The 12,161-nt window shown below is 43.9% G+C and overlaps 1 protein-coding gene across 4 annotated transcripts in view; it reads right to left on the bottom strand.

Annotated features, from left to right (window-relative positions):
- plekhm3 (pleckstrin homology domain containing, family M, member 3) overlaps window positions 1-12,161 on the bottom strand; it is a 110,054-nt gene that overhangs the window by 32,559 nt on the left and 65,334 nt on the right. For 3 of the 4 annotated variants that reach the window (XM_068036077.1, XM_068036080.1, XM_068036079.1), the window contains exon 5: window positions 8,167-8,360. In XM_068036077.1, coding sequence (XP_067892178.1) covers window positions 8,167-8,360 — 194 coding nt within the window. Of the gene's footprint in view, window positions 1-4,906; window positions 5,066-8,166; window positions 8,361-12,161 lie in introns of all 4 variants that reach the window. The other variant, XM_068036078.1, reaches the window with a different exon arrangement.

Raw genomic sequence — 12,161 nt, 5'->3', positions numbered from 1 at the left:
AAGTCACTATAGAAATACAGACCTCTGTGAATGTAGGGACGGTGTGGGAAGTCAGTCAGGTTTCTGCTCCTGATTACCATCCAGTGATGCTCTAGATACTGGGGAAGTAAAGGTTCGGGTTTGCCTACGGTTCCTTCCATGCTCAATGAGCATGTTGATATTTACGGTCCAGGCTCACTCGTGAAGAACGGCCATGCAAATGGAGTTAGAAGAGGGCCACCCGCACGGCAAGGAGAAAGGGAGAGTAGAAAACGGGCCAAAAAAGTAGAGACTGGATTGCAACAGGAGATACAGTTTAGCAATTAGCCGGGTTATTGCAGTGCGATAGCCCTGAATTAGAATAATCAGAGTGCTTGCTAATGAGGACTGTCTGTAGCAAGGAGCCTGCAGCACCTGAGGGAGAGATGAATCCTGCCGACATCTCCTTTTTGATCGCTGTGATTACGCTAAACAGTCAGAGCGCTAATTACATTTGCACATCAATGAGTTGCCTCTTCTATACTGGGTTCCCCTTTTCATTATGTTACTGTGATAACTTGTAATCAAATTATTAGCCAGCAATACACAGTGGCTATGTTGTTTTATATTAAGAGGCAGGTTATTAAATGCTGGTGATCCAGCTGGCTCAGACTGCAGGCATTAATTTGTGGTGCAAGCTTGCATTCCTAAAATTAATTCGGCTATTGCAATGCAAAGGCTACAATAACTACTTGCCCTATTTCTCCTGTGCTCTTTTTGATTCAAAGCTAGCACTAAGCCCCATTCTCCCATCAGTTCTTTAACACTCTGACCTACATTGGCGGCCGGTCCAGCAACGCATCAAATTTTAAATTCTTATTCTTTGTTTAAACCCCTCCATGGCCTTATCCTTCCCAAACTCTGTAACCTCCTTCAGCCCTACAACCCTCTGAGAACTGTGTTCCTCTTGCGCATTAAGCGTCAGCCATGGCTCAGTTGGTAGTACTATCGCCTCTGAGTTACAAGGTCCGAACTCCAGGACTCGAGCATAAAAATCAAGGCTGACACTCCAATGCATTGCTGAGAGAGTGCCGTATTGTTGGACGTGCTGTCTTTCGGATGAGACCAAGGCCACATCTGCCCTCTGAGGTGGACGTAAAAGATCCCTTGGCATTATTCAAAGGAGAGCAGGGAAGATATCCCCAGTGTCCTGGCCAATAGCTCTCCTCAATCAACATTACAAAAACAGATTATCTGGTCAGTATCACACTGCTGTTTATGGGAGGTTGCTGTGCACAAATTGGCTGCTGCATTTCCTACATTACAACAGTGACTGTAGTTCAAAAGTACATCATTGGCTGTAAAATGCTTTGAGGCATCAGATGGGTGTGAAAGGCGCTATATAAATGCAAGTATTTCTATTTCTGATTTTCATCGCTGCACCATTGGCAGCCATGCCGTCAGCTGCCTAGGCCCTAAGATTTGGCATTTCCTCTCTGAACATTTCTGCCTTTTAGACGTTCTTTCAAACTGTACCTCTTCGACCAAGTGCTTTGGAACATCCTGGGGTCGCGAAAGGCTCGATATAAATGCACGTTCTTTCTCTCTTTCCTGACTCTTTTAAGACTTAATGTATGGAGGGTCACCCGAGCCATAAGAACCAGAAGCTCCCAGGCTGAATTCTTGGTCTGTGAGTAGTTCGCTAATCTCGAGCAAACAAAGTGCTACAATCGTCTTCAGTGCTGCTGGGCTAGGGAGGTGGAAATAAACAACTGCCACAGGGTTACATTTCTGATCACTATCTGGTGACTCCTGATGTAAAATGCACATGGGTAGACTTAAATAGAGGACAGTGTCAGGTTTGGATACAGCAACCCCCCACCCCCAACGGTTGAATGGCCTGCCGGCTGTCCAGGCTCATACACAGAAGAATGTCACCTGGGCAAGGTGCCAAAGGGCTGCTGACAGGCATGGAACCACACCCCAGCAGGAGCTCAGGCCTTCAGGACAAGAAAAGAAGAAATCTTGGCAGGACAGGAGGGAGGAATTTAAGTATTCAGAGCAGGAGGGAGGAATTTAAGTATTCAGTGACAACTGCAGGCATTTCTCTTGGATCCTTAAATGATTTGAAACCTTTCAATCGAAACAGTTTGACACAACCTTGCAACTGTCTGGGTTTATCTCCTTATCCGTTTCTGTCAATCAACACAAGTCATAAAACAGGCCCTGCTGCACCTATAAGTATGGTTGAGCAACGGTGCAGGACAAAGTCTCCCATTATCACTACAATTAGTCACCCTCCCTGCAATTAAGTAGATGATTGACCAACAGGTATGCTTGGAACCAAATTAACATGACAACCATTGTTAAGTGCATGCAGCTCCAAAACACTTTACTGTAACAACTGATTGCGAGGTCCCAAATCTTCAGACCAGCCCGTCAGATAACATTAGATCTTTAACTGGGTCTGGCTGAAGGACCGGCTGGGTTGGGGGTGGGGGCCATGTAGTTTCTCAAAAGATTTCAGAGTATTCTAAGGTCGCAAGTTGGCTGTGTGATATTTTCAGAGCCTGGATTGTACTTTCATTTATGACAATTCATAAATGACATAAGCGACACATCCCGAGGCTGTAAAAGCTATATAAAAGCAAGTCTTTCCATGATTGTTCCTAGGCATAAGTGTAAGGGAAAATGTGCCAGATACCACAAACTCTACAATTGTGGTTGCACTCTCGCTTCTGAGTCAGAAGATTGAGTTTAAGTCCCACTCCAGAGACGTGAGCACATAACCCAGACTGAGACTCTAGTGCAGTAACAAGGGAGTGCTGCACTGTTGGAGGAAACAGTAAACTGAGGCCCCGTCTGCTCTCTCAGGTGGACATTAAAGATCCCATGCCACTATTTGAAAAAGAGCAGGGAAGTTCTGCCCCATGTCCTGGCCAACATTTATCCCTCAACCAACACCACTAAAAAAAGATGATCTGGTCATTTTTCATTGCTATTTGTGAAATCTTGCTGTGCTCAAAGTGGCTGCCACATTTCCTACATTACAACAGAAACTACACTTCAAAAGTATTCCATTGGCTGTAAAGTATCTTGGGACATCCTGTGGTTGTGAAAGGGTTCTATAAATGCAAATCGTTTTAATTGCCCTCCGCTAACAAATTGCTTATTGATGAAACCTTTTATAAGGCATTGGTTTTCAGAGTGGGGTTACTAGAGTTGCTAGATTTCTGTATTTTTGAGAACTGTGACTGTGAGCCTACAACTCTGTCATCAGTTCAACCGCCCTCACATTGTGAAAGCTAACCACAAGCTAAAATCAAGTCCCATTTGATTGCCTTATACTACAATCGGGTCTCCGTATACTCAGGTCAGAGAGCTCAGCTGGCCTGCACAGGTCTGCACCTAACATTATTGCTCCTATGTTCCCGACGGCAGCTCCGTTTGATGGGAGAACCGGTCTAAATATTAGTTTTACAGTCCACAACTCATCTGCTGCTGAAACCTTCATCCATGCCTTTATTACCTCTAGATTCAAATAATCCAATACTCTCCTGACTGTCCTCCAACTTTTCACGCTCCACAAAGTTCTCCTCATCCTAAATTTGGCTAGCTGCATCCTAACTCGCCCCACTTACCCATCATCCATGCTAGTTGGCCGACACTGGCTCCCAGTCAAGCAAAAGGGGATTTTAAAAATTCTCATTCTTGTGTTGAAATCCCTCTACATGCTCACTCTGCCCTATCTCTGTAACCTGCTCCAGCCCTACAGCCCTCTGAGATCTCTGCATTCCTCCAATTCTGGTCTCTCGTGCATCCCTGATTCCCATCGCTCCACCATTGGCGGCCGTGCCTTCAGCTGTCTAGGTTCTAAACTTCTGAATTTCCCCCTTGAACCTCTCACTCTGTCCTTTAAGACACTTTTTATGGTCAAGTCAGAAGGGTTCGAAGGGCTTCCCTCTTCTGGTTTGACCACAACAGATTTATTTCTTTCTTAAAGTGGATGTTCTGGCCAATTCAGTCAGTGATTACTTACTTACTTACTATGATCATAACAAGAACCAATTGGACAGCTTTTCTTGAGTTAACAAAGAGGTTAACTTTATTGCACCTAAACCAAACTAATAAAAATGATAAACAACGTGCCAACTTTCACTCACACACACACTGGAGGTTTACACACAAATAGGTTAGAGTGGGGAAAGGTAGATTGGTTGAGTTAGAGTCCATAGAAAAAAGGGATATACAGTCTGTGGAGTTTGGTGATTCAGCTGGCTTCTAGCTGAATTCAGTGGTCCTGAGGCTGTTAGTTTAAAGAGTGACTGGTTCGGTGGGTCTCTTAGAGACAACAACACAGATGATTTCCTCCAAAGGGGCTTCTCGTTATAGTCTGAGTATGCAAAGGTGGTCAGTCAACAGGCAGGATCTGAAAACTTCCAAGCTGGAATGGGGAGAGCGAGCAAGCGAGAGAGCAAGTGAGAGTGAAAGCGAGAGCGAGAGACCCCCACTCAGATGTGCACATGTCACAGTCCAGTTGCTTCTCCGCTCTCTGCTGCAGAAAAACACAAGCTTAAAAACCACAGTTGGGGAGGGACTTATTACATGACAGTCAGTCATTCAAACATAGCAGTTAGCAGTATTTCTCTCTTGCTGAAAAGAAAAAGAACAAGCAGTTCCCTTAAACCTCCTGGGTCTTGGTTCTTGCTGGGATATGAGCAGACCTTTAGTCTCCCTTCTCACAGCAATGCAGTGTAGGATACAGTGTTATAGATTAGGTGGCCCTCCTAAGCTGCCAGCAAAGTCATCCAGTCAGTGGATTGAAGAAAATTTTCAACAAAGCACATTGAAGTAACACACTCCTTAAAACCACAAGATGAAGCTTTTGATCGTTCATCTGAATAATTCCTTTGGTGACTCAAGTGTCAATTTTTGTCTGATTACGCACCTGTGAAATGCCCTGGAAAGTTTTATGGTATTTCAAGTGCAATGCAAATGGAACATGTTGTAGTTGCTGTACTGTGCAGTAGCCCAATGCCTAACCTGTGCTCCCATCAAGTGCAGCTCCATGCTAGAAGTACAGGATCTCAGAATCTGACTTTTAAATCTAAATGAAGGAAGATAGGCACAAGGGTTATGTCTCTCCACATGCAACAACCTTTAGCACCAACCTCAGCAATAACACTGTCATAGTCTGGGAACAAGTTGACTACAGACCCTTATGGGGGTGCGGGGTGGGGGGGGGGGGGGGGGGGGAAAGGGGAGTGGTAGAGTTGAAAGGTGCAAGCAATGTGAAACCCAAAAGGGAGAACAAATAATGTTCAGAAGGTAGAAAAGTAGCAAAGGGGCTACTGTGCATGTCACATCATCAGAACTTCCCATACAGATAGAGGGATAAAGACTATATAAAATGTCAATCCGAACTTATGAACTATAAAATGAAGTTATGAAGTAAACCCGAAATGGACACTCTTCTTGTAAACAAAATGGAATGAGGTCAGGTGACCCTTTCCTGCCCATACACATAGAACTACAAGAACCCTGGGCTAATTTTCAAGTCTGGATAAGTCACTAAAATACCAACGGCCTTTCTGAACGCATTCCTGAGAAATCATTAAAATGCAAATGACCCTTTTGTAGTAATGGCTGCTTCTCTCCAACTGATTAGATTAACAATACTGTTTTAGACTTTTTGACTCCAAACTCAAATTCCAAAGAATGGGTGTGAATGGCTTTTTCAAAATGAGATGAGGATGAATGTCACTCGAACTCCATTGTCTAACAATGGCCTAACCATCAGAAACCATTTATGAGGGCCATGGAAAGAGAAACTATGGTCACATGACAGAATTAAGTTCCTGATAAGCAGCTTTCATAAAGGTATATGCTGGGCAGACAAAGGTCCATCTATGCAATAGAAGATTACCAGCTTTGAACTACATGTAGGCCGTGACTGGAGTTTGGCCTCGAGCTCCCTACCTGAGGAATCGTCCCAGGACTTCGCCATTGACCTTTAGTGGAATATAGCAAGAGTAGTCTGCTAACTGTGCACCAGTCTTCCTGAACCTCCCAAGTCTTTCTTCAGTGAACAAGAGACAAGATTACAGGCCTGCACTGTTTCAAGTCTTCACCCCAGGGAAAAGCAAGTTTAACAGAGAACACTTTAAAATCATCAGACCTGACGCACATTATCTTTATAATCTCTACCTTTTTGTGAGTGTATGTGTGTATCTGTATATGTCTGAGAGTGGGTGTTGTAGCGTATATTTCAGGTGTTATATAACAAACATTTATCTTTCTTTTTAAACTTATGAGAAAACCTGTCATTTATCTGTTCTTGATAATTAAAACGCTGGGGTTTAAAAAAAAACTTTTTTTTTTTTTAAAAACACTGCCTTCAATCAGTTGAGGTGAAAAATGGGGAAACGTCCCCATCATCTCTCACCTGTCCTTAACAAAAATATAATATATATATATAAATAACTACTTTTGTAATTACTGTATCTACTTACCAGAGAGATTAACATGGTGGGCATGACATTAGGAGAGGGGTGGGAGGGCAGGGAAGAATAGTAACACAAACACAACAGAGACAAATAATAAAGACACTGTCTCATTCAACTTATCGTAAGCACCGCCCCAGGATAACTGCTAGCATATTACAAAACTGAAATCCTGGATTCCACAGCAAATATACTTTCCTAACAGGTGATGGACTCTGGCAACACCCCGGCTGTAGCGCTGAAGATCTATGCTCCAACATTAGCTGTGCCTATAGCCAAGCTGTTCCTGTACAGCTGCAACACTGGCATCTACCCAGCAGAGTGGAAAATTGCCCAGGTATGTTTGTCCACAAAAAGCAGAACAAATCCAATCCAGCTAATTACCGCCCCATCAGTCTATTCACAATCATCAGCAAAGTGATGGAGGGGGTTGGCAACAGTGCTATCAAGTGGCACTTACTTACCAATAACCTGTTCATCGATGCTCAGTTTGGGTTCTGCCAAGATCACTCGGTTCCTGACCTCATTACAGCCTTGGTCCAAAAGAGCTGAATTCCAGGGGTGAGATGAGAGTGACTGGCCTATTAGTGAATGTGACATCAAACAGTCCTAGTAAAACTGAAGTCAATAGGAATCAGGGGCGGGGGGGGGGGGGGGGGGAGGGGAACTCTCCATGGGTTGAAGTCATACCTAGCACAAAGGAAGATGGTTTTAGTTGTTGGAGGCCAATTATCTTAGCCCCAGGACATCACTGCAGCATTCCTTAGGACAGTGACCTCGGCGGAACCATCTTCAGTTACTTCACCAATGACCTTCCCTTGAACATAACGTCAGAAGTAGGGATGGCAGTGTTCAGTACCATTCACAACTCATAAGCTAATGTAGCAGGCACGTGCCTGCACACAGCAAGACCTAGACAACATTCAGGCTTGGGTGACAAGTGGCAAGTAACATTCGTGCCACACAAGTGCCAGGCAATGACCATCTCCAACGAGAGTCTAACCACCTCCCCATAACATTCAATGGCATTACCATCGTCAAATTCCCCCGTCATCAACATCCTGAGGGTTACTGGAGCAGCCACATAAATATTGTGGCTACAAGAGGAGGTCAGAGGCTGGGTATCCTGTGATGAGTGATTCACCTCTTGACTCCCCAAAGCCTGTCCAGGATCTACAAGGTGCAAATCAGGAGCGTGACAGAATACTCCGCACTTGCCTGGATGACTGCAGCTTCAACACCACTCGAGAAGCTTGACGCTGTCCAGTACAAAGCATCCCGCTTGATTGGCACACCATCCACAACCTTAAACATTCACTCTCTCCACCGCTAGTGCCGCCATCTACGAGATCCACTGCAGCAAATCACCAAGGCTTCTTTGACAGCACCTCCCAAACCTCTACCACCTAAAAGGACAAGGGCAGTAAGGGCTTGGGAATGTCACCACCTCCAAGCTACCCACCATCCTGACTTGGTAATATACAGCCGTTCCATCATCGTCACCGGGTTAAAATCCTGGAACTCACTCCCTAACAGGAATGTGAGAGTACCTTCAAGACATGGACTGCAATGGTTCAAGAAAGGGCAATTAGGGATGAGCAATAAATGCTGGCCTTGCCCACAACACCCACATCCAGTGAATGAAGTAATAAGTCAATATATACCAATCTCATGCTAAAGCTGGGAGCAAGTTTGGGGAGCATACCTTCTGCGCAAATCTTCTGCCACCGACGCCCTGCAGCTGAACAGGTAGGCTCTCAGCGACTTGAGCTGCTGGCGCAAGCGGAGAACAGTTGCCAATGCATCCACATGTTCATACAGGTGCGGATTATCCTGCTGGACATCAATGAGTGGCTCTTCAGAGACGTACTCCAGGAACTCTTTTGCTTGTTTTGAAACCTGCAGAGGACAAAAAGCTTGCAAAGATAAAGTATGAATTAAATGGATATGGTAACATAGTGGCTGTGTTACTGGACTGGTAAGCTACATAACAGCAGTTCAAATCACAACATTGCAGTTTCAGAATTTGAATTCAGTTTATAAAATCTGATTGTTGTAAAAGTCCAACTGGTTCACTAATATCCCATTAGCGAAAGAAATCTGCCATCCTTAACCGGTCTGAGCCTTTATGTGAACTCCTGTCCCGCACTAAAGTGATTGAGCCTTTAACTGCTCTCTGAAGTGGCTGAGCAAACCACTCAGTTGTATCAAACTGCTTCACCTTCTCAGGGCAACAAGGGATGGGCAATAAATGCCAGCCTTGCCAGCAAGACCCACATCCCGAGAATGATATTTTAAAAATAGTATAGTAGAGATAAAAGTTTACAGTCAAAATAAACCAATTTTTCTTGCAATCAGCTGTGACTCAGTGGGTAGCACACTTACCTCTTGAGTAAGAGGTCGTGGGTTCAACTCCCACTCCAGTGATGAGCACAACATTTAGATGGACATTCCCAATACAATGCTGAGGGAGCGTGGCACTGTCGGATAAGACCTTATGCTGAGGCTCAGTCTGCCCTCTCAGGTGGATGCAAAAGATCCCACGGCATTTATTTTTTGAAGAGGAAGAGCAGGAGAGGTCTTTCCAGTGTCCTGGATAATATTTATTTATTTATTTAGAGATACAGCACTGATACATCACTGAAACAGGCCCTTCGGCCCACCGAGTCTGTGCCGACCAAGAACCACCCATTTATACTAACCCTACAGTAATCCCATATTCCCTACCACCTACCTACACTAGGGGTAATTTACAATGGCCAATTTACCTTTACAATGGTCAATTTACCTATCACCTGCAAGTCTTTGGCGGTGGGAGGAAACCGGAGCACCCGGCGAAAACCCACATGGTCACAGGGAGAACTTGCAAACTCCGCACAGGCAGTACCCAGAACTGAACCCGGGTCACTGGAGCTGTGAGGCTGCAGTGCTAACCACTGCGCCGCCCAACTTATCCCACAACCAACATAACTAATGAAAAAGAATGATTTAAAAAATTCTTTCATAACATGTGGGCATCGCTGGAAATGCCAGTATTTGTTACCCATCCCAAATTGCCCTTGACAACTGAGTAGCTTGCTAGGCTATTTCAGGGGGCAGTTAAGAGTCATGTAGACCAGACCAGGTAAGGACAGAAGATTTCCTTTCCGAAAGAACATGAGTGAAATAGATGGGTTTTTATGACAATCAATGATAGTTTCATGGCACCATTGCTGATACTAGCTTTCAATCCAGATTTTCATTAATTAATTGAATTTAAATTCCACCAGCTGACATATTGCGATTTGAACCGGTGTCCACATTGGTTGCTGCATTTTTTGCATTACAACAGTGGCTGCATTTCAGAAAGTACTTCATTGGCTGTAAAGTGCTTCGGAATGTAGAGGTCACGAAAGGCGATATGTAAAAGTTTTTTTTCTCTTTCACAAGCAGATCTTATTTTCAAATCCAACTCTCTTGGATGCCTGTAAAGGATATAACTTCATATTCTTCATGATTTCACTGATGCATATATAATTAAAAATACTCCAGCAACTGTTATAAAGAATGGGAAGGCTGCCAATTGAAATAAATGTTCCAATCCACATTGTTAGAGAGTAAAGCAGAGTATTACAACATCTCATGAGCTGAGGGCACGGATTTCGATCTGGTTTATCATCTTCTGTCAATGATCTGCAGCTAAAAACTGGAAAGCAGGTTCAAGTGAGATTTTACAGCACCCCTGATAGCTCAGCACGTTTCAGGTGAGTGCAGGTGAGCTAGACAGACCAGGGATGTTCCAGGTTTGATAACCAATGGTTTATGTCGAGTGAGACCATCTCAGCCAGGGACAGAGGTACTGCAATTGGTCTTAGTGCCCCAGGGAGTCAAAAATCAGTAAGGGTTTCCAGTCATGACTGTCACCAATGATAGAAACGGCGCAAGGTACTTTGCAGGAGTGTTACCAGACAATTATTTAAACTGTGCCACATAAGATGTTAGCACAGATGACCAGAAACTTGGTCCAAGAAGTAGGTTTTAAGGAATGTCTTAAAAGGAGTGAAAGAGAGATGGAGAGGTTTAGGGAGGGAAGTTCAGAGCTTAGGGCCTAGAAGCTGAATGGTGGTAGGATTAATATTAACTCATAGTAGAGGTGCTTGTGAATAGCAGGTTATCCATCTCCAAAACATCACCCTTTCAGCCATTACCTCCTCCCCACCCTTTAATAAAACTCTCGTCCAAGGTATTTATTACCTCAAAGCTCTATTTACATAATGCTCTCCTTGCTGGCCTCCCTCCATAAACAACAACTGCGACTCACAATACTCCTCACCTGATATAGAATTTACAGCACAGAAACAGGTCTGTGCCAGTGTTTATGCTCCACATGAGCCTCCTTCCACCCGATCAGCATATCCTTTCATTCCTTTCTCCCTCATGTGCTTATCTAGCTTCCCCTTAAATGAATCTATGCTATTCATCTCAACCACTCCATGCGACAATGAATTCCACATTCTAACCACTCTTTGGATAAAGAGGTTTCTCCTGAGTTCCTTAAGGGATTTATTAGTGACTATCTTATAGTCCATCACTTATATTCACCAGTTTTGGTCTCCTCCACAAGTAGAAATATCTTCTCTACATCTATCCTATCAAACCCTTTCCTAATTTAAAGACGACTATTAGATCACCATTCAGCCAATTTTCTTTAGAGAAGGAAGGCCTGCACCCTTCATCACACCCTGTGCTCTCCCAAGATTTGCTGGATCCCTTTCCTTTCTATTTATCCTTTCATGGGATGTGTGCAGTGTTGACGAAGCCAGCATTTATTGCCCATCCCTAATTGCCTTTGAGAAGGTGGTGGTGAGCTGCCTTCTTGAATACAACTGAGTGGCTTGCTAGGCCATTTCAGAGGGCAGTTAAGAGTCAATCACCTTGCTGTGGGTGCGTGTAGGCCAGACTAGATAAGGACAACAAATTTCCTTCCCTGAAGGACATTAGTGAACCAGATGGGTTTTTATGACAATCCGTTAGTTTCATGATCATCATTTCTAAAATTTGCTTTTTTTAAATTCCAGATTTATTAATTAATTTAATTTAAATTCCACCAGTTGTTGTAGTCAGATTTGAACTAGTGTCTTTGCAGCATTAGTTCGGGCCTCTGGATTACTAGTCCAGTAACATTATCACTACGCCACCATTCCCTAAATTGTCTCTCCAACACCTGTGTCTTGTTCATCTTTCCCATTTTCAAATGCCTACTCAAGACCAAACTCTTTACCCCACTTTCACCTTCCTCACCTCTCTTCCTCCCTCCTGCTCGATCCAATCATTATCTACCACTCTGAGATCTGTCTCAGTAGCTAAGGTGTGATATAGAAATGATAACTTGTTGCTGACAAAAGAACTGGACTCTGCAGTGATGCCTTCCATGGTTGGATAGGTCATGAGGAATGATGGTCACCAGGAAGACAGGGACCCCATGCTTCCATATCTCAGTAAAGGTACCGACACCTTCAGGAGAGGTGGGGAGGGTCTTGGCAAAGCGGGGAAAGAATTGATTGGCAAGAAGAGATCAATTCAAAGGGAAAAAAAAAAGACTTGCATTTCCATAGCATCTTTCACAACCTCAGAACATCCCAAAGCCCTTCACAGTTAATGAAGTACTTTCAAAATGCAGTCACTGTTGAAATGTAGGAAACACAGCAGTTAATTTGTGCT

Source organism: Heterodontus francisci, chromosome 7 (genome assembly GCF_036365525.1).
Source record: "Heterodontus francisci isolate sHetFra1 chromosome 7, sHetFra1.hap1, whole genome shotgun sequence".
In the NCBI taxonomy this organism is placed as follows: domain Eukaryota; kingdom Metazoa; phylum Chordata; class Chondrichthyes; order Heterodontiformes; family Heterodontidae; genus Heterodontus; species Heterodontus francisci.
The sequence above is the reverse complement of the archived record's forward strand: the minus strand, read 5'-3'. Positions and strand labels throughout refer to the sequence as shown.